At 40.6% G+C, this 23225-nt stretch overlaps 1 protein-coding gene across 3 annotated transcripts in view; it reads right to left on the bottom strand.

The window, feature by feature from the left end:
* LOC105006131 (spectrin beta chain, non-erythrocytic 1) overlaps nucleotides 1–23225 on the bottom strand; it is a 133356-nt gene that overhangs the window by 5253 nt on the left and 104878 nt on the right. For all 3 annotated transcript variants that reach the window (XM_010864484.5, XM_034294561.1, XM_010864485.4), the window contains 8 exons: nucleotides 21010–21214; nucleotides 18847–19221; nucleotides 18500–18744; nucleotides 16358–16496; nucleotides 15983–16067; nucleotides 7384–7580; nucleotides 1674–1771; nucleotides 1429–1483 (listed from right to left, as the gene is read on the bottom strand). In XM_010864484.5, the coding sequence (XP_010862786.1) occupies nucleotides 1429–1483; nucleotides 1674–1771; nucleotides 7384–7580; nucleotides 15983–16067; nucleotides 16358–16496; nucleotides 18500–18744; nucleotides 18847–19221; nucleotides 21010–21214 (1399 nt within the window). The remainder of the gene's footprint in view (nucleotides 1–1428; nucleotides 1484–1673; nucleotides 1772–7383; nucleotides 7581–15982; nucleotides 16068–16357; nucleotides 16497–18499; nucleotides 18745–18846; nucleotides 19222–21009; nucleotides 21215–23225) is intronic.

The raw sequence follows: 23225 nt of genomic DNA, 5'->3' as shown, positions 1-23225 counted from the left end.
CATGTAATAATTAATAGTATTTTAAAGGAATGAGATGACTCCTCACACCAAACAGTACTTCATATTTCATTACAAATATTAAAATGGAGTATCTCACAAAAGTGAGTACACCCCTCACATTTTTGCAAATATTTGATTATACCTTTTCATGTGACAACACTGAAGAAATGACACTTTGCTACAATTTAAGTAGTGTTTAACTTGTATAAGGGTACATTTGCTGTCCCCTCAAAATAACACAACACACAGCCATTAATGTCTAAACCGCTGGCAACAAAAGTAAGTACACCCCTAAGTGAACATTTCCAAATGTCACAGTACATGTTGAAATTCATGGTTCCCTTATTGAACTGTAGCTCCCCAGTGCCTGCAGGACACATGCAGCCCCAGACCATGACACTCCCACCACCATGCTTGACTGTAGGCCACACTTGTCTTGCTACTCCTCTCCTGGTTGCCACCACAAACGCTTGACACCATCTGAACCTAATAAGTTTATCTTGGTCTAATCAGACCACAGGAAATGATTCCAGTAATCCATGTCCTTAGTCTGCTTGTATTCAGCAAACTGTTTGCGGCCTTTCTTGTGCATCATCTTTAGAAGAGGCTTCCTTCTGGAACGACAGCCATGCAGACCAATTTGATGCATTGTGTGGTGTATGGTCTGAGAACTGACAGGCTGACCCCCCCACCCCTTCAACCTCTGCCGCAATGCTGGCATCACTCATACGTCTATTTCCCAAAGACAACCTCTGGATATGACGCTGAGCACATGCACTCAACTTCTTTGGTCGACCATGGCGAGGCCTATTCTGAGTGGAATCTCTCCTGTTAAACCGCTTTATGGTCTTGTCCACCCTGCTGCAGCTCAGTTTCAGGGTCTTGGCAATCTTCTTATAGCCTAGGCCATCTTTATGTAGAGCAACAATTCTTTTTTTCAGATCGTCAGAGTTTTTTGCGATGAGGTGCCATGTTGAACTTCCAATTACCAGTATGAGGGAGTGTGAGAGTGATAACACCAAACTTAACACACCTGCTCCCCATTCACACCTGAGACCTTGTAACACTAATGAGCCACATAACACCAGGGAGGAAAAATGGCTTATTGGGCCCAATTCTGACATTTTAAGTATGGGGTGTACTCACTTTTGTTGCCAGCGGTTTAGACATTAATGGCTGTGTGTTGATTTATTTTGAGGGGTTAGGGTTAGCAAAGTGTAATTTCTTCAGTGGTGTCACATGAAAAGATATAATCAAATATTTGCAAAAATGTGTGGGGTGCACTCACTTTTGTGAGATACTGTATATGCATATACATTTCTTCAGTTTTAACACTATAATGTTATTTTGAAAATGGCTGAGATGTAAACAATCTGTATATTGGCCATAAAAGCTGTATATTTTATGGTGTTGAGACTTAGAGCTTACCCGTGGGGAATCCTGGTCCGAGGGCAGTCCGTTCTGCAGTCCATTCTCTAGTCCACTTCGAAGAATATAGAAAGCAAGGCAGGATAGGTAAATATGCATGCGCTACTTTACAACATGATTTACTTGAGAGTAACAATTGCTTTACAGTCATACTAAACAAAGTGACACTTGTGAAAGGAAGCACAGTGATGTTCTTCAAGTGGAATGAGTCTGAAAACAGGGTGACTTGCTACTACTTTGACTACCTTTGTGGTGGTGATTCTTGCATTGGCAAGGGCTCTGGTGATGGGGGTTTTCTTCTCTCTTCTTCCTCTTGCTGTCTTCTCACTTCCAATAACTCCAACTGGAAGAACAAGCCACAGTCAAACTATATCCCATCCCATGGAAAAACTAAATACCTGTGAAATAATTGGAAAACATGAAAAATATAAAACCTTTGAAATGTACACAACCTTAAGTTTTACTGAAATTCACAGTTTAATGTCTTAATGTACTCTGAAATTAAAGGTTAACTAGTAAATAAACTATTGGAGAAAGAAAATAAATCTTGTACTTGTTTTGTTTAACTCAATGGGATTTAAGTCTATAGAGACTGTGCTGACCATTCTATGATGAAAGCCTAATGTCTTTTTCCTTTTTTCTAAGGTAGTTCTGAAATAGCCTGGAGGAATGTTTTGGTCCATTTTCTTGCTGTAGGATGAACTCTTGACCAACTAGGCATACACAAGAGAGTATTGCATGGGGCAGCAAAAAGCTGTGGTAGCCGTTTTGGTTCAGGGGGCCACTCAGTCTGTGCAAATCACTGACTCTGGATCAGCAAAAAAGCCCCAGTCCATCACAAGTCCTCCATGTTTAACAGTTGGTATCACACACTGAGGAAACAGCCTTTTGTCTACTCAGTGGAACACAAAAACTATGTGTGACGAATGGAAGATTTTAATTTAAAGATTTTGATTAATCAATAAGGTCTTCAATCCTTCTTCTGGTCTTCAGTCCTCCCCTGGTGCTGCTTCATGGCCCAGGAAAGCTTATTTTTCTTATTTTGCCATCTTAGCAATGCCTTTCTTGTTAACACTCAACCTGTCAAACCTGCAGCTTGAAATCTTCTCTTCACAACTAAAACTGAGACTTTCTTACTTTGACCAGTGTTTAATTGCCTTTTACTCACCATTATGATACCAATATATAATGTACTACTTCCTGCAGTACAATACTGTCCAAATAATCCTTAAGAGGGTGTAGTTACACAGTCTATTCCAACACTGCTTTTATACAGACAGAGGGTTTGTAAGTAATCAGAATAGTTGGAATACCTGAGGGCTGTACTACGAAGAGAGTTTAACCTAATCAGATTAAACTCTAGGTTATCAAGGAAAGGGTTGAAAAACTGTGATTACCTAAATTAGTGTTAAATGGTACTACGGTGTGATTAAGATGTTTGTTAGTTGACTAACAAACAAGTTAACTTAATTGGAGATTGTGCATTTTCGCCTAAAAGGGGTGCGTTCGGCAATGCAGGCTGTTTTTGCACAATGGCTTGTGCCCCATCTTCTTTCCCGAATGAATGCAGGTTTATAATGTCAGGATGTGCGGAGTTTAAAGAGAGGTTGACAGCTAAATCTAAGAGCAGTGTTCTTGTCATATATTCTATTTTATTATATTTTGTCTTACAGACTCTTTTATTTGTAGTATGATTGAGAAGTAAGAACAGGTAAAATAGTCTAAATATGTGAAAACAATTAAGATTATTCAATTATGGCCTACACATAGAGTACATCTCTGAAACTGACCCTTACTCACTGTTAATAATTTAAGATCTACTCCATAGAGCACCTTCTACTACACAATACCATAAAAAAACTTTCTAACCGTTACCAGCCATTTTCTCTGCATTGAATTACAGGTCACTCGTCATGTTAGCTAGCAGTGTTCGTGTCTACCGTCTGAAAGGCACTCAATGCACGTAGCTAATGTGGGATAATCCAGTACATTTGTTTTATGTTGGTAGGGTTCACACACAATAGCTGCATTTGCAGAGCTACAGTAACAAGCAAACTAAAATAGTATTACAGCACTATTTTTGGTGTCTCCCTTCAAACATTGCTTGAGAACATTTTATGTAATTGTCCCCTCCAAACATGATTCGCCCCTGGGTGGAAGGGAATTGCATAAAATACCACTCTGCCTAACTCCACGCTTGCCACAATATGTCATGTGTAACAGGGTTGACAGCTGTAATGGGGGACATCACAGTAAAATCTGATCAAATACTTTATAAAAGAAAGGCATTTTATTACAGAAAATAATGGAAACAGGAACATGGATGAAACGTGAAAATCTAGAGACCCCTATTACTTTGATTTGATATGTTTAATTTAATTATCATTAATATTAATAGTACCATTCCATTTTACTAATTCAATCAATTATCTATCAACCTGAAAACATATAGTTGGATGTCAGATGTTTACATACACCTTAGCCAAATACATTTAAACTTAGTTGTTCACAATTCCTAGTAAATCCTAGTAAATCTTAGAAAAAATTCCCTGTCAACTAGGAATACCACTTTTTATTGAGCTATTATTTCTTTCATCATATTTGTGGGTCAGAAGTTTACATTCACTCAATTAGTACTTGGTAGCATTGCCTTTAAATTGTTTAACGTTGGTCAAACAGTTCAGGTAATCTTCCACAAGCTCCCCAAAATAGGTTGGGTAAGTTTTGGCCCATTTCTCCTGATGAAACTGGTGTAACAGAGTCAGATTTGTAGACCTCCTTGGTCTAACACACTATTTCAATACTGCCCAGAAATGTTCTAAAGGATTGACATCTGGGCTTTGTGATGGCCACTCCACAGTACCTTGACTTTAGAACATTTCTGGGCAGAATTGAAAGCCATTTTGCCACAACTTAATATGCTTGGGTTCCAAGTATGCTTGGGGTCCTTGTCCATCTGGAAAACCCATTTGCGACCAAGCTTAAACGTCCTGACTGATGTCTTGAAACATCTTGCTTCAATATATCCAAATAAGTAACCTTCCTCATGACGCCATCTATTTTGTGAAGTGCACCAGTCCCTCCTATAGCAAAGCACCCCCACAACATGATGCTACCACCCCCGTGCTTCACGGTGGGGATGTTCTTGTGACGGTGCAAGTGCAATGTGTGCGTAAAAATGAGGCAGTGAAAAAAGGAAGAAAGAAATTACAGCAAAAATGTTTTCAAGACTTTACAGTTGTGCTCAAATGTTTGCATACTCTTGGAGAATTGGTAATATACAGTTCTGGAAAAAATGTAGAGGCCAATGCAAAATTATTGGTCTATCTGGTTTTACTATTCATAGGTATGTGTTTGAGTAAAATTAACAGTTTTGTTTTATTCTATAAACTACTGACAACATTACTCCCAAATTCACAATAAAAATATTGTAATTTAGAGAATTCATTTGTACATTGTTTTTAGACCTCAAATAATGCAAAGAAAACAAATTCATATTCATTTCAACATACTAATGTTTTAAAATTAGTTCAGAAATCAATATTTGATTTTTAATCTCAACTTTCATCATTTCAGCGTCGGCATGCTCTCCACCAATCTGTCACATTGCTGTTGGTTGACTTTATGCCACTCCTGGCACAAAAAGTAGCTCGGTTTTGTTTGATGGCTTGTGACCATCCAACTTCCTCTTGATCAAATTCTAGAGGTTTTCAATGGAGTTCTGTTCTGGAGATTGGGCTGGCCATGACAGGGTATTGATCTGGTGGTCCTCCATCCATGTCTTGATTGACCTGGCTGTGTGGAATGGAGCATTCCAGTATTGCTGGAAAAACCAATTCTCAGAGTTGGGGAACATTGTCAAGGCAGAAGGAAGCAGGTGTTTTTCCAGGATAACCTTGTACTTGGCTTGATTCATGCATCCTTCACAATGGCAAATCTGCCAGATTCCAGCCTTGCTGAAGCATCCCCAGATCATCACCGATCCTCCACCAAATTTCACAGTGGGTGCAAGACACTGTGGCTTGTAGGCCTCTCCAGGTTAGACAACCAGGTGTTGGGCAAAGCTGAAAATTTGACTCGTCAGAGATGACCTTACTCCATTCCTCTACGGTCCAGTCCTTATGGACTTTTGCAAACTTTAACCTGGCTCTTCTTTGCTTCTCATTGAGGAACCGTCCTCGCCATGCACTTCATCCCAGCTGCTGTTTGCCATTCTTTTTGTAGGTCACTTGATGTCATCCTACAGTTGTTGAGTGATATTTGAATGAGTTGACAGTCATCTCGGTCAGTAATCAAAGACCGTAATTTTCACCCTCTGCTAGTCTGTAGCTTTGTTGTCCCTACTGTCTGTTGCTCGACCTTTTTCTTATGTCTTTTTCAGGATGGAAGCAACCTGACGCTCACTGTATCCCTCTGCCAGTAAAGCCAGAATTTAACCCTTCTTTTCCTCACTCAAAGATTTATTTTTCATGACTCTTTTGTCATGCTGAATAATTATTTTTTCATTCAAATTACATTTGAGTTACTACTTGCATTGTTTTTGCCACCCAGCTGGTCCTATTGCAAGAGGATAGTGAAGACCACATACATTTCCTCATTAAATTAGATTTGGTTCAGATAATCACCTAATCAGTACCTCATCAAGTAATGAGTTGTGCCTGTGTTGGAATTTAACAGACACTGGAATGGAATGCCTGCCATACATATATGTAGAGATGCTGATTTAAGAAAAAATTAAAAAAATGGAGTGGAAAAATATTTATAAGAGACATAAATTGGAATGTCTGAGAGGAGAATCGAACTGGGGTCAAAAGGATGAAGGTCAGGGATAATCCCACAATGCCGCAGAGCAGTTGAAGAGTGCCTATGATAAAAATTACAGACTTCTACATGCTTTGTAAGTGGGAAAACCTGCAAAATTGGCAGTGTATCAAATACTTGTTCTCCCCACTGTAGGACTTATATCCCAGCCATTATATTTTTGCTGAAATAACGTGGGCAACAGAATGTTTATTAACAGAAATAATGTGTACTCTTACACATTACTGTAGATTGTTGAATAGCTAATCACTACGCTATGTGAAATACGAGGTAATCTAAGCATTGTCTGAATCTCAAATTGCATACTACGTACTTGAGGCATGTACTCCTCGGGATGATGGTGAAGTTTATATATACTGTTTTATATATTGTAAGCTAATATGCCAGGGCAGTGTTTTGTCATTCTGTCACTCATTAACATCAAGCAAAGTTTGAATATTTCACTAGACACCATTCAACATTGTGTTGAACTGACAAACGTTTCTTATTAAGTTTACTTCCACCACAAATAGCATCTATGAACTATATGGCTTTTATTAGTCAGTAATAGGCCTACTAGTATCTACCTACTACTTGGAGTAGTCATAAGAATTGAGTAATTTTGAGTGAGACTGAAGATGATCTTTACACTGCCTAAGCTATTTCATTTAATGGCACAACAAAGTTTGTTTGGCTTTCATTCGTGAAAGAGATTGATACAATAACTATCGATATAGGTGACGATAACTGACTTCTTTATCAAGCGAAAAGATGAGAGAATTGTGGAAACCCATCCTCCTTTACTGCGCATGGGGCTGTGATCTATATTACCCCAAAAAGCATGCACGGATGAGTATGTCAAAAATCCACCAGAAATAGTTGCAATTTAACCGTAAACAGTTTTATTTTAGGCTTACTATATAACATAGCTACTGAAGCTTGAAGCCAGCAAGGTTTTGTATATCCTTATTTTGTTTAGCCCGAATGCATACTTTGTTCTGTTGGATGCACGGATTGAACACCACTCAATCGCATAGAAGTCTGCGTCTCTAACCACTATGCTATTTAACAAGGGGTCAGTCAGTCAGTAAGAGTAATTTTACCACAATCATTCATGGACATTAAAGAAAAACAGCAAACCGCCAAAACACTCACCGTAGTTAACCTCTCGAGCGCTGAGAATCGCTCCTCCCAAGTTGCAGCCGACTTCTCGAATGCCTCATGCCTCTTGATTAGTTTCTCCACCTCATCCACACTCTGCCCCAATTCCCGGCCAAATAGGTAGGGTTCCTGTCCAAGCAGCCATGCCTCTGCCACCCCTGCATCCCTCCCAAACTGATGAACTTCCAAAACTGGACCATGCAGAGAGTATAGGGAAAAGAAACAGAAGATGGTTAGCAAGAGAGGTCAATAAATGAATTTAAATTACATTACCTCTGGCATGGAGAACAGGTAATCTGAGCATACATAACACCCCCCACCCACTGTCCGCTTTGGCCCACATGCATTATTTAGCAGAAGAGGACATATGGTCCTTTATGGCTCAGACTGTACAGCATTGTGCTTTTAACACAGGGATTGTGTGTTTGATTCCACAGGGCCATCCACACATAGATGATATGCAAACATGTAAAGGTTAAAGTGTCTGCTAAATGTTGAATATACAATTACCTCCAACATTTTTGGAACCCTTCATAAATATAGGGGAAAAAGGCTATATTACTTTTTCTAACATGGAATATTTTGTACTTACTGGAATTAACCAAAATTACCCATTTAAAATTTTAAAGTACAACATTTTACCAAAAATATTGATTTAGCGTAGTGGTTAGAGATGTGAACTGCCAAACTCCACCTCGTCCACGCCATCACAAAAGAGTAGGGGTTTCCACGATACTCTTGTCTTTTCACTTGACGAGTTTTTCAGTAATCGTCACTTGTATTGATAGTTATTGTATCAATGTCATTCATGAATGTGATAAACAAATGTTGTTGTGCCATGAAATGAAATAACTTTGGCAGTGTAAAGTTCATCGTCAGTCTTGGTAGCAATTGCTCAATTCTTATGACAATTCCAGTCATAAGTAAGTTAGTAGATACTAGTAAGCCTATTCCTGGGTAATAAGCTGTTACGGCCAGTGGCAAAAGAAATAAAGTTCATAGATGCTATTTGGGGTAGAGATAACCTTAATAAGAAATGTTAGTCAGTTTAACACAATGCTTAATGGTGTCTAGCGAAACATTTAAATTTGGCATGATAGTGTCGATACTCTATACCGACACTCTGCAAATGTATAGCTCTGTGGAATAGTGGTTAAAGACTTAGCCTCTCTATGTGGGAGACCTGGGTTTGAATCCAGTGAGGGCAAAAGTGTTCATTACTTCTTATCATTTAAAATATTAAATGATTGTTTCTTTAAAAATACATGGCCACTTTGAATTTAATGCCAGCAACAAGTTTCAAAAACGCTGGGACAGGGGCAACAAAAGACTGGAAAAGTTGTATAATGCTAAAACAAAAATCAGGTGGAACATCTCACAACTAATTAGGTTAATTGTCAACATGTCAGTAATATAATTGGGTATGAAAAGAGCATTCCAGAGAGGATGAGTCTTTCAAAAGTAAAGATGGAGAGTGGTTCACCACTCCATGAAAGACTGCGTGGGCAAACAATATAAGAATATTGGTTCTAAATGTAAAATTGCTCATTTAATTAAAAGATTCATAAAATCCAGAAAGGAACAAAGCCGAAAACCAATACTGGATGGTCACTGCATTAAAAACAAACATGATCCTGTAGTGGAAATCACTGCATGGGCTCAGGAACACTTCCATAAACCATTGACTGTAAACATACTTTGTTGCCGCATCTACAAATGCAAGTTAAAACTGTACCATGCAAACAAGAAACCATACATAAACAAGACCCAGAAATGCCACTGGCTTCTCTGGGCCCAAGCTCATTTAAGATGGACTGAGGCAAAGTTGAAAAATGGACTGAGGCGCTTGGATAAACTCGTCAGTCCTTTTGTGAGATTATACCCTACATCGATATCTAAACAGCAGCACAAGAACTTGCATTATCCATCATCCGCAAATTGTTACATTTACACAGAGGTTATTCCTCTGATAGCACCAGAACTTGCATTACGAATGGTAAAAAATAGCAAAATATACATTTAATAAAAAAAGAGAAATATAAAATACAGCATAATAATAAAACCTAGAATAATTAAATAGAAATAGAATAAAACAAAATAAAACGTGATAAAAACATAGGAAGATATAAAAACTGTAAGACTAAACAGTGCGGTTAGGTTTAAGTGAGTTAAAGAGCTCAGCCATAGGCACGTGAAAAGAGAAGTGTTTTTTACCTGGATTAAAAAATGTATACGTTTGGTGCACGTCTAAGATCTTCTGGTAGTTTATCCCAGTTGTGTAAAGCATAACTGCTAAACGCAGCTTCTCCATGTTTAATTTGGACTCTGAGCTCTACTAGCTGACCTGTGTTCATGGATCTAAGAGACCTGCTCTTCAAACATATCAGGAATGTATTTGGGTCCTAAACCATTCAGAGATTTATAAACTAAAAGCACCACTTTAAAATCTATTCTGTAACTGATTGAAAGCCAATGCAAAGATTTTAGAACTGGAGTGATGTGGTCCTGGTTAACATTCTAGCAGCTGCATTCTGAATGAGCTGCAGCTTTTTTACAGTCTTTTTGGGGAGTCCAGTTAAGAGGCCATTAGTAGTCAACCCTACTAGAGACAAAAGCATGGATGAGCTTCTCTTGGTCGTTTTGGGACAATACTATCTGCCATTACTAGGTTAGACAAGAATTCTGGAAACTCAGTGAGGAACATTGTGTATGGCCCGGGGGGCCTATAAATAGTAGCTATGTAAAACGATTTATGGGCCTGGTTAACTTTCATTAGTAAAACTTCAAAAGAATGAAACTCAGTGATATGTTTGAGAGTAAATTTATGTTTACTGTCATAAATATTAGCCACACCCCCTCATTTTCGGGATGCACGAGGGATATGATCACTAGTATAACCAGGAGGAGAGGCCTCATTTAAGGCAGTGAATTCATTAGGCTTTAGCCACGTTTCACATAAACCAATAACATCTAGTTTATGGTCAGAGATTAATTCATTTACGGCAACTGCCTTCGGAGCAAGGGATCTAACATTTAGGGGTCCCATTTTGAGATGCGAGGTGATTAGTCATTTTTATTTTTGACCGAGGCGGAGGAAGGCTTGGTCAATTAAGGTTAGAAATCTTAATAAGGTTGTTTTTGTTAGCACTACCTTGTTTAACTTTTCTCAGCCTGGAACGAGTCACAGTGGCAATAGGTAAAGCTGTACTAACTACTCTGGCTATGCTATCGACAGACTCCACTATGCTAGCTGGCTGGCTAACAGCCTGCGGCCTGACCTGCACCCTATCTATGTTAAGGCTATAGGAGAGAGACTCCTGTCAATGTTCCTAGATAAAAGAAGAGCACCACTCCAGCTAGGATGGAGTCCGTCGCTCCTCAGAAGATCAGGCCTGGCCCTATTTCTGGGAGAGTCCCAAAAAGAAAGCCAGTTATCTACAAACTATACCTCCTGTGACGGGCAGAACTCCGTTTTCAGCCAGCGATTGAGTTGCTCAAGTCTGCTGTAGAGCTCGTCACCACCCCTAGCTGGGAGGGGGCCAGAGACAATTACTTGATGCCGACACTTCTTTCTAGCTAGTTTACACGCTGATGCTATGTTCTGCTTCGTAACCTCTGACTGTTTCATCATATCGTCGTTGGTGCCAACGTGAATAACAATATCTCTGTACTCTGTATACTTGCCAGTTTTAGACTTGGCTAGCACCAACCCCAGATTTGCGGCTACGTCTGTGGCTCAGCCCCCCGGTAAACAGTGTACGATCGCCGGCTTATTCTTTAGTCTAATACTGCGGGTAATGGAATCGCCAAAGACTAAAGTTTTCAGTTTTTCAAGGTCACAGGTAGAAAATGCCTGCCGATCATTCCCCTCCGAAGAACGCTTGGGCCTTGACTCCGACTCCAGTGGGGAAAACCTGTTGAAAGTCTCCATTGGATTTAGCAACGATTCAGATTTAACTGATCGACGGCATTTCTTCCCAGTGACCAAAAGAAAGTTCTTGCCCGGCTGCAGGAGCTGTGCCGGGGGGCTAACAAATCTATCGTTTCTTCCTGGTTGCACTGACGCAGTTTTTTCTATTTCTACACTAGCATAATCCTTGTCTGACATTTGCGTCAGAAGCCGAGCCTCTAACTCTGCTATCTTTAACTGAAGACGATAGTTCTCCTCCGTGTTGTTGGTACAACTATTACAGTGATAAGGCATTTTAATGATACTTAGCCTCGAGTGTTCAGGGGTGAGTAGTTCCGTTAATTATGTCCAAAAAGAGTCCCGCTGTAGTAAAGTTGGGTAAGAGGTCAACAGATAAAAATATTGCATTGGTAAAACTCTTAAAATAGAATTTTGACCAATTCGTTTATATAGAGTAAATTCTGAAAAAGTTTGGCAGGTAGCCAGGTAGATAACAGCAGGCAGCGTACAGCACGTCAACAGTCCGCAATCTCAACAATTTCACAATGCAGTTCGTGAAGCCACTAGAAGCGGTTTATGTCGGAAGCCTGACTGAAATTTGTCTAAGAGACCGCTTCAGGTCAAAAGATTGCTGAGTTGATTGAAGACAACCTTCTCAATGATCTTGGCTATAAAAGGGTTTGATACAGGTCTATAGTTGTTCATTATAGATGCATCCAGTGTTCTCTTTTTTAATAGGGGCTTAATGGCAGCTGTTTTTAGAGACGTTGGGGAAAATGCCTGACTGCAGAGAGCTATTAACTATTTGCTGTAGGTCCATTGTTAAAGTCTGATGGCAATGTGTCGAGACAACATGTAGAAGCTTTAAGACTGTTTCTTTTAGGGATTTTTGATAAGTTGTATTAAATTGCATAATAACCAAGTTATGCTTTGGTGGTCGTGGTAACGGTACAGAGTCCTTGTTAGACTGTGTAGTTCTGATGGTCCGTCTGATACTTAAAAAAAATTCAGGCAAATTCATTATTGGGTTTGTAAACTAGGAGGGACCATAAGGGGTCGGTGCAGAGAGGATCGGGCAGCAGTCGAAGGCGGGGGCCTAGACAACCCGATCCCTGGACACGGAAACTAGCTCTAGGGACATGGAACGTCACCTCGCTGGCGGGGAAGGAGCCTGAGATTGTGCGTGAGGTTGAGAGGTTCCGATTAGAGGTAGTCGGGATCACCTCTACGCACGGCTTGGGCTCTGGAACCACACTCCTTGAGAGAGGATGGACTCTTCACCACTCTGGAGTTGCCCATGGTGAGAGGCGGCGGACTGGTGTGGGTTTGCTTATAGCTCCCCAGCTCTGCCGCCATGTGTTGGAGTTTACCCCGGTGAACGAGAGGGTCGTTTCCCTGCGCCTACGGGTCGGGGATAGGTCTGCGCTTACGGGTCGGGGATAGAACGATAGAGTCAGACAAGGACTCTATCGTTCTACTGGGGGACTTCACGTGGGCAACGACAGTGACACCTGGAGGGGTGTGATTGGGAGGAACGGCCCCCCTGACCTGAACCCGAGTGGAGTTCAGTTATTGGACTTCTGTGCTAGTCACAGTTTGTCCATAACGAACACCATGTTCAAGCATAAGGGTGTCCATCAGTGCACATGGCACCAGGACACCCTAGGCCGCAGGTCAATGATCGACTTTGTTGTCGTTTCATCTGACCTGCGGCCGTATGTCTTGGACACTCGGGTGAAGAGAGGGGCGGAGCTGTCAACTGATCACCACCTGGTGGTGAATTGGATCCGATGGTGGGGGAGCAAGCTGGACAGACTCGGCAGGCCCAAGCGTACTGTAAGGGTCTGCTGGGAACGTCTGGCCGAGTCTCCTGTCAGAGAGATCTTTAACTCCCACCCCCGGCAGAGGTTCGACTGGATCCCGAGGGAGGCTGGAGATATTGAGTCCGAGTGGACCATGTTCTCCACCGCCATTGTCGAAGCGGCCGCTCGGAGCTGTGGCCGTAAGGTCTCCGGTGCCTGTCGAGGCGGCAATCCCCGAACCCGGTGGTGGAGTAAGTAAGGGATGCCGTCAAGCTGAAGATGGAGTCCTATCAGGCCTGGTTGGCTTGTGGGACTCCTGAGGCGGCTGACGGGTACCGATAGGCCAAGCGGACTGCAGCCCGGGTGGTTGTGGAGGCAAAAACTCGGGCCTGGGAGGAGTTCAGTGAGGCCATGGAGAAGGACTATCGGCTGGCCTTGAAGAGATTCTGGCAAACCGTCCGGCTCCTCAGGAGAGGGAAACAGTGCCCTACCAACGCTGTTTACAGTAGAGGTGGGCAGCTGTTGACCTCAACTGGGGATGTCGTTGGCAGTGGAAGGAGTACTTCGAGGATCTCCTCAATTCCACCGTCAAGTCTTGCATTGAGGAAGCAAAGGATGAGGGGTGGCTTGCCCACTTCAGGTTGGTGGAGAGTGCCATCCTCAAGTGGAGGGGTTTAAGTATCTAGGGGTCTTGTTCACGAGTGAGGGAAGGATGGAACGGGAGATTGACAGACGGATCGGTGCAGCTTCTGCAGTAATGCGGTCGAAGTATCGGTCTGTCGTGGTGAAGAAAGAGCTGAGCCGCAAGGCGAAGCTCTCGATTTACCGGTCAATCTACGTTCCTACTTTCACCTATGGTCATGAGCTTTGAGTCATGACCGAAAGGACAAGATCCTGGATACAGGCGGCCGAAATGAGCTCGGTCACCCGGGAGGAGCTCAGAGTAGAGCCGCTGCTCCTCCACATCGAGAGGGGTCAGCTGAGATGGCTTGGGCATCTGTATCCTGAAACTACCCTAAGGATTATATTAAAATAGACTGCAGCTGCCAGTTCAGCCCAGCCTGAAAGTCAAAATTACCAAATGTATAGTTACATGAATCCATGTATGGGCATTTCACACAGCTCTATATGTTAGGGTATTCACCCAAACCAACTGCCAGACTCAAAATAGAAGAATGGGAAACATTTTACTTTAAAAACTACAGCAACTGTAGTTTACAAATGCTTACAGAGTATTGTTAAAAGAAAAGGCAGTGGTAAACATGCCCTTGTCCTAACTTTTTTGAAACGTGTTGCTGGCATCAAATTCAAAATGGGCATGTATTTGTCCAAAAACAATAACATTTCTAAGTTGCAAAATTTGAAAATGTGTCTTTGTATGATTTTCAATTAAAAAACCTGACTGGTTATGCTGGGAGGCTGAGAGTTGTTCAAGTGGTTTTTACTGCAAGTAAATGACCTACATTTTGTAATAACCATCTAAGTCTGTGGACTTTTAATCCCATTAAAGACTAGTGTTAACATAAACATAGTCAGAAGTATCTGAATGATGTGCAACAAACCTATACAGAGGAATGGTCTAAGATCCCTTCCAAAGCATTCACTAATCTCATAAAAGTTCAAAAATGTTCAGTGTTATTATCTTTGCAAGAGGAGGATGCAAAAAGGACTGAAAACAAGTGTGCCAATGACGTTGACATTTACAAAATTGGGAAATTAATTTATAATTTGATACATTTGTAATTTGATACATTTGTAATTGTTATTTTGGTGATTTTGGTGATTGAACCATTAATTATTATTAATCAGATATTTAATATGTTAAAAAATATTTTGTATTAATTGTTGTAAATTTTTATCACGGTGGCCAGTAATTGTGAAGGACTGTTTGTGCAGTAAAATATGATACTTAGGATAAATAGGGATAAGCCTTCAGTGCTCAGAAGCTCATCATTGTTGAGTTCAGTAGGGAACGTTGTCCAAATATATTTTGAATCAAAAAATGTGTTTTTTTCATTGGACATTCTAGATCTGTTTTCTTCTATTTGCTGCTTAATTAACACAACCCAGCTCTACACAACACCTCAGAGAAAGCTCCTCTTCCTGAAGGAAAACGACAATTGTTTATGACAAGTCATCACTGAGTCAAGCATGATTATCCTCCAGGGGCTACCATTTGCGCTTTGTTAGATGGCTGAAAAGCATAATCCGAAAGACATGTATTTTTGGTGCAGTGTGGGAAAGGGTAAGTAGAGGTTGCGATTGGTGGTTTAACTTTAAAAAAAAATCTATTCAATCTTAACCAGGAAAATACCCTGAAATTAGAAACCTATTTTCCAGTAAGCCTGGAATAAGGTCAACATGCAGAGGGTCAGTAGGAAGACCTCAACACATAATAAGCTCCTCTGGAACCATTCAGACAGGGATTTAGTTGTGAGTCAATTTTATCTCTGGAGGAAGGAAGGCTGCCGAGTTATGGAATGTGGGTCACATTTCTAAATGGTGTCACACTGTCAACCTTATACCATGGGTGAAGTGGAATGTTTGCTGGGCATTTGTTTGTGGAGGATTTGTATTTTCTTGGCTAGACCACCTTTTCTGCTGAATAGACAAACTGAAATATTTCACTACATATTGTTTTCTGAGGCATCTACCATAGCAGCCTTTTTAGGATATTAAGGATGTTGTACAAATAGTCTTCAGTATGGATAATCTCTTATCAATCTGAGTATGCCAGTATGTAACATTATGTTCTGACTATGGCCTAATCTATTGGTTTCAGGATAGGACAGAACCCATTGGGTTCAACTCATTGATGTGCCCAACCAATGACAAGATTTTACAAAAAACATTAGGGAAAGACTGAATTAAACACCCTTACTCAGTCTTAACCACTCCCGTCGGTCCTCCCACTTGTCAATCATGTCTTTCCTTTTGTCCATTAGTTGTAGTAACTTATCTTTGATCTAAACACAGGACAGAGCAACAAGAGGTTAGCTTTCATCTGTTCATTTGGAGCAATTCAAAGATCGAAAGAAGAAAAGTTTCCCGTAAACAGATTAAGCATAGTCCATGACTAAAATGTAACTTCCATGGAGATTTTACATTGAGCTTGATTTTTTTGTCCAAATGAAACTTAATCTGTGACCGGGAAGCTATGGGAAAGACACAATTCAACTCACGAGGAGCAGTGGTGTGCAAAAGGCTTATGGGTAGCTCTGCAGCGGTATAACATTGGATTGGCTATGACTTTTACCTCCTCTGATGCATAGTGCTTTCTGGCCAGCAGAGACTTGCCCAGCTCAATGCAAGCAGTAAAGTTGTCATTTCGGGCGTCAATCTCTGCCTTGATGCCTTGGTGGTTGTTCATTAACAACTCTACAGAGGACACATCCCTGTGCAGAGCAACAAGAACACACTCGCAAATGTCAAAATATTCATATGCAAACCACAGATTGGAATTTAATGGAATGAACTGAAATTCAATTGACCCCAAACCAGTTAAGCAGTGACAGGCTGTGTGTACCCAGATGTAGACATGGGAATATGTAATGTGCAACAGATGTTTGCATGTGTGTTAGTTTAGCCTGTAGATCTCTCAATTGAAGTGTGTGATGACAGTCAATTGTTAAAAGCATCTCCCAGTAAAGCGTCACCCAGCAGTCAGGCTAAGCCTAGAGAATATGTCTGTTAGTTTGTTGATATTACAGTTAGGTCCAGAAATAATTGGACACTGACACAAGTTTTGTAATTTTGTCTGTTTATCAAAATATATTACAGTTACAGTAAAATATGGGCTTAAAGTGCAGTCTCTCACCTTTAATTTGGGGGTATTGACATCCAAATTGGAGAAAGGGTTAAGGCTATTTCATGGACAGGTGTGGACTATTCCTTTGTTATTTCTTCATCAATTAAGCAGGTAAAAGGCCTAGAGTTGATTCCAAGGATGGCATTTGCATTCAGAAGCTGTTGATGTGAACCCACAACATGCAGTCATGGAGCTCAAGGGCTCTAGTGCAAGTGAAACAGGCCATCCTTAGGCTGAAAAAACAATCCATCAGAGAGATAGCAGGAACATTAGGAGTGGCCAAATCAACAGGTTGAAACATTCTGAGAAAAAAACGTACTGGTGCGTTCTGCAATATAAAAAGGCCTGGACGTCCACGGAAGACAGTGGTGGTTGATCGTAGGATCCTTTCCATAGTAAAGAAAAACCCCATCACAACATCCAACCAAGAAAAATAACACTCTCCAGGAGAGAAACGTATGGAGAAGGCTTGGAATGGCTCATTATCCTAAGCATACCGAACAATCTTGTGGCCATGTAAGTGCATGTGGCCATGTAAGTGCATGGCTTCCAATGGCACTGGGTCACTAGTGTTTATTGATGATGTGACAGAAGACAGAAGCAGCCGGATTAATTCTGAAGTGTATAGGGATATACAGTCTGCTCAGATTCAAGTTGATTGGACGACGCTTCACTTAGATGGACAATGACTCAAAACACACTGTGAAAGCAACCCAGGAGTTTTTTATGGCTAAGAAGTGGAATATTCTGAAATGGCCAAGTCAATCACCTGATCTCAACCTGATCAAGCATGCATTTCACTTGTTGAAGATGAAACTTCAGATAATAGGCAGAAAGACCCACGAACAAACAACAACTGAAGACAGTTGCAGTAAAGGCCTGGCAAAGAATCACAAAGGAAGAAACCCAGCGTTTGGTGATGTCCATGCGTTCCAGACTTCAAGCAGTCATTGCCTGCAAAGGATTCTCGACATTAAAAAGTATTAAAAATGAAAAATGTATGATAGTGTTGATTTGTCCAATTACATTTGAGCCCCTGAAATAAGGGGACTGTGTATGAAAATGGTTTCAATTCTTAAACATTTCATACAATATTTTTGTGCAACCCCTTGAATGAAAGCTGAAAGTCTGCACTTCAATCTCGGTTGTTTCATTTCAAATCCATTGTGGTGGTGTATAGATCCGATTGTGTCAGTGTTTAAATACTGTAGTGACATCTTCCTTGAGATTTGCCGTTTTGATCTTAATGTCTCAGCACCCATTTTTACATATGTCAAAGAGGCTAATACTGTCGTTAGAAAGTTAGTTAGAAAATCTACCTAACCCAACTGAACACTGAAATAAATATATAGTTTAGGATTTCGATCAATCCTGTTTTGCAAAAATCGCTAAATCAGTTTCACTCTTATATATTACAAATCTTCATCAGTCCATCCAAGAGAGTGGTCATTGCATGCTTTTTTTACATGAGACTTTAAAAAGGCCAGTTTAGTAGAGTGGCCTACACAGGTCAGATTAGAGCAGTCTAACAGATAAGCCCCTACACTTTCCAAAGACCAGTCCAATGCAGCTGAGCACAAAGGTATTTACCTTGGATTCTCCTGGGCTTCAATGAGACGGATAACATCCTCCATCCAAAGCATGAGGTCGCGCACCATGCTGAAAAAGCGGAACTTGTCGCCTGTGTCCAGGAGGTGGACTCTGCGGCCATCACAGGCCTCCAGCAGGGTCTTCCAGGCCTCCAGCACTTCACTCTCCCTCCGTTGAATATCGTCTGCCTTGTCGCCAGCATAGGCCGACTGGAGACGAACTGCATCCTCCTGCAACTGCCTCACCTGAAGTTCAGAGCAAAAGTTTGTTTAATGCATTTTTTTTCAAAAGAAAAAATAATCTATGCTGGGTATTTGTTAGTTAAATGCAGATAGCTGTGCCTGTACCTGCGTTCCCAGGGCCTGGATGTCATGCTCAAAGGTGGTGTGCATCCGCTGCAGTGTCTCAACTGTGTTCTGGTCACGGCCCACCTCCTCTGGAAGTTTCTTGTGTTTGTCCAGGATGCGGCCCAGAATCTCCTTGGCATCATGGTAGAACTTGTGCAGCTCATATGAAGCGGCTAGGATCTGCGTGCGTGTGTCTATGAGTTCTAGGAGGTCGGCCCAAGCCTCGTTCAGGCCATCCTTCCACTCAGCCACTGTGGCGGCATCGGCATGGCCTGCATTGATCAGCTCATCAGCCATGCGGTTGACAGCATCCACACGCTCCTGTCCGATGTTGCCCGTGTCGCGGGCAAACTCCCGGAAACGTTCCTGAAGCATCTGTGAATTGATAGTAAAATAGAGGACAACGCGTAATGAGAGAACTTTATCAGAAACAAGTTTCACCTCACAAACTACCTGAATTGCATATATACCTGGGCTCTCTCACTACCCCAATATTCAACTTCTAGGTAAAAACACAAACATACATGTATAAAGCATGTCCATAACCACTGGGTATGAATTCATATAGATTAGGTCTACACACATAAGAGTAACAATGTTTTTAACTTATAAACACCTTATATTGCAGTGCTCATCAACGGAGGCAGTACCGCCCCCCAGTGGGTGTTTAGAGGACAACTGGGATTGTACTGGAAACAATATTTTGGAAAGGGGGGAGTTGAGGTGAGTTTGTTTTAAGGTGAGTTTACACCAAAGACTCAGTTTCAACTACTTGCAAAAAGTGTGGCCTACAACCTTAAAACCATGCAGCCATCATAGGAACTGGATGTCAGAGTATCATCTATACAATTTCACCCACATGGCATTTACTGTGTAAACTCTGGAAAATCGATGCTCTCTTTCTTTGTATTACCTGTGGAAGAATTTAATTATCTTAAAAGCATTAATTTCTCTGAGGGATACACCGTGAACGCCTTGTTATCGCAGTGGTTACACATTTACAAGAGGGATATTCCGATGTCGAACTTCCCCTGAAAGCAACTTAGGATCCAGACGCACATTAAAACACTATTTAATACAAGTGGCTTTGTTGACATGACTGCAATACAATCAGGCGCAGGGCTCTCAATAACTTTAAAAGGTTTTTAACTTATTTCCTTTGAAAGTTAATCCTTCTGCTTTTACCCTTTGATAAGTTCCAGCTTGTTTTCCGTTGGAACAATTAATAAGATTTCTGATTGGCTTTTGTTTAATTAAGATCTGAATGTTAAAATAGCCAGCTGTTGGCTGGTGTTTTTTCTTTGGGAAACTAATAAATCTGTTTGTCAGTCAATTATGTGCTTTCTTGATGATAACAATAGTAACAGCAATAATAATAACATCAATAATAATACTCATAACAATAATAATAATTAATATTCAGGGCAATTAACCTACACCTTATTTGATGGGGGCGGTAAGGGTCCTGGATAATGGATAGGAGGCCGATGGCCCAAAAAAGGTTGAGAACCACATATTGCAACACTAATGATATTAAAGGTTTATTATCTTAACTGTATTAGCCTACTGTATGTCACAATTGCAATGATACAGTAGAACCATTGCAATGTCAATACCGGAAGTGGTATTGGATTAAAACATTGCTTTTCATCAAAACACATGTATTTTTAGTTTTAATCCCACAGGAGAAAAAAGATCCTGGCAGCAGATAAAAACTAAATATGATAAGAAAAGTAGTACACAGAGTTTATAGTCAAAGCAAAACTAGTTTAGGTTACATTGGACAAGCACAGGTTGAGTATGATGGCCAGATAAATTATTCAATAATTTGTTACCTTTATAATGTAGTGTGCACAATGTTTTGCAATCTAATATTCAGCAAATGGACAGGCCATAGTGACAGAATAGAATGTGACGGATGGAAAAGCTCTGTCTTATTCACTTGGACAGGATAAGATCAACTTAAGTCTTAAGTCGCAGTTTTGTTTACAGCATTTGTTGCTATTGTTTCTGTTCAGGCATTACTTTAAGCTCTTTTTCTGGAGTCGAAAATGTTTGGTCAAGTTTTTGGTTTGACAGATCTTGCTCATTTACAAATCCATCTTTCAGGAATGCTCCTAATGATTGAGAGGCAATTTTTTTAAGTCAAGTGCTGTAACTTACTGTGACATGCTCATAGTCCTGTCCCAGCTCATGAGATCCAGCCACCACTTCCCTCTCGGCAATCCACTGCTCCAAGTCATCAACCTCACGGTTGAGCTGGAACAAGCGTAACCTCTCATCCAGTTTGCCTCGCCTCTCTTCAGACAGGTCCTTCATGCCGGCGTAGAGCTTGTCTACCTGAGACTGACGCATGCCAATCCTCTCACTGCACACACAAACACACACAAAAATCAGTGGATGTGGTTAACAATTGTGTTTGTTTTCACACTATTATAATTGTTTTATAAATATTTTTTGAGATAGTTGACTGCAAACCATTGTTGCTGAAATTCACATAGCTTCCACATGGAATATTAATTTGACATATTGGTCCTTTAACTTGGTCATTTTACTCAGAAATAGGGAGAGAAAGACAATGAGAGGTAAATTTTTTTATTAGCAGTGTCTTCACAATGGGAGAAAACTAAGTATATTATTTCAAGTTACATGCAAGTTACAGGATGTGCTCTTTAACACAAAATTAACTTGTAATTCTAATTTGTTTAGTTTTTGTGCTGTATCTGTTTGAATGCTGTATCTGTTTTGGAGGGTGCTCGTTAAAAGTAAAGGGTATTGAGCTAGGGAAAGAGGAAAACTCTGGGGTTGTTTTAATTATCTAGATTCCAGATCACCCCTTCTTATTCCTTACCAACAGAAATCCACCTGGTTATCGATTTTCCGTATTTAAATAGCGTAGTGGTTAGAGAAGCCGACTTGTTCCGAGTTCGTATCTCTTCGCAGGCGAAGTGAAGTACGCATTGTGAATTATTCCGTATAGCAAAAAACTTTGGTGGCTAAAACCGAAACCTGAAACTGTATACGGTTATATTGCGACTGTTTCTGGCATGGAATAGTTCATCTTCAGTCTCGCTAGCAATTGCTCAATTCTTATGATTATTCCTAGGAAGTTAGTAGATATTTGGTAAGCCTATAACTGGCTAATAAGTTGTTAAAACTGCCAGTGGCAAAAGCAATACAGTTCATAGACGCTATTTGTGGTGGAGCTAAACTTAATAAGAAAAGTTAGTCAGTTTAACACAATCCTCAATTGAGTCTAGCGACTGCTGAAACGTAATGCTGTGGCGTAGTGGTTAAAGACAGTGCCTCTCATGTGGAAGACATATGTTTGAATCTGCTGATAGTTATTGTATAAATGTAATTACATTTCTAAATTCTTATGACTACTCCAGTGTAAGTTAGTAGATAAAGCTATTACTGGCTTATACGCTGTTAAAACGGCCAGTGGCAAACGCAATACACAGCCGCTATTTGTGGTAGAGGTAAACTTAGTAAGAAACATTTGTCAGTTTAACTGTATTATTCACAGTTTCATTCACAAATGGCTAATTAACTATTAAAACGGCCAGTCGCAAAAGAGGATTTGTTCAGGATAGAGACAAGAGGCTATACTGACACCTGGCAAAAGTACAGCTCTGTGTTGTAGTGATTAACGACACAGCCTGTCACGTGGGTAACCCGGGTTCGAATGTCGAGATGGCAACACTTTCTATTGTGGGCCATAGAAACTGTTTTGTACAGTTTCTATGGTGTTCTACATCCTGTTGTTTTAATTCTTTCATTGTTTAGTAAATATCTGCTTCCCTCTATGCCTCATACAACTCCCTGTTTAGTGTGATCCGGAAGAATATGTTGAACAATGACCTCTACGTTGTCAATAATACAATGCTTCACAAAAACATCTTGCCCTCAAAGTATATCTGACAGTGTCTCATTCTGTTAGAATACCACACCAGACCATTTCAGACTATACTCACCATATTGGAGTACTCCGTCCATTGTTGCTGTGAAACTATATTTGTGGTTGTTTTTACTGACACTGTTATGACCCTTGTTTTTTGTGATAATAATGCTGTTATTGTTATTGCAAATGAAGAATTTTGTATTTTTAATGTTTGTTTACACAGTTTCCACCCAGATGTGAGTTTGATATGACAAAGACAATATTGATAAATACCAGCTCTGTCGTGGAATTATTGTATGATCATTATATGATCAAATTTGATCGTACAGATGTATCATGAATGAGGGTTATTGTGTTTATCTATTGTTCTAACTCAAATGAAGAGCTGACTTTATTTAGGTTAGGAGTCACGCCCTGATTTGTTTCACCTGTCTCGCTATTGTCTCCCCCCCCCCCCACCAGATATCTCCTATGT

The sequence above is a fragment of the Esox lucius genome, chromosome 9, assembly GCF_011004845.1.
Source record: "Esox lucius isolate fEsoLuc1 chromosome 9, fEsoLuc1.pri, whole genome shotgun sequence".
Taxonomy (NCBI): domain Eukaryota; kingdom Metazoa; phylum Chordata; class Actinopteri; order Esociformes; family Esocidae; genus Esox; species Esox lucius.
The sequence above is the reverse complement of the archived record's forward strand: the minus strand, read 5'-3'. Positions and strand labels throughout refer to the sequence as shown.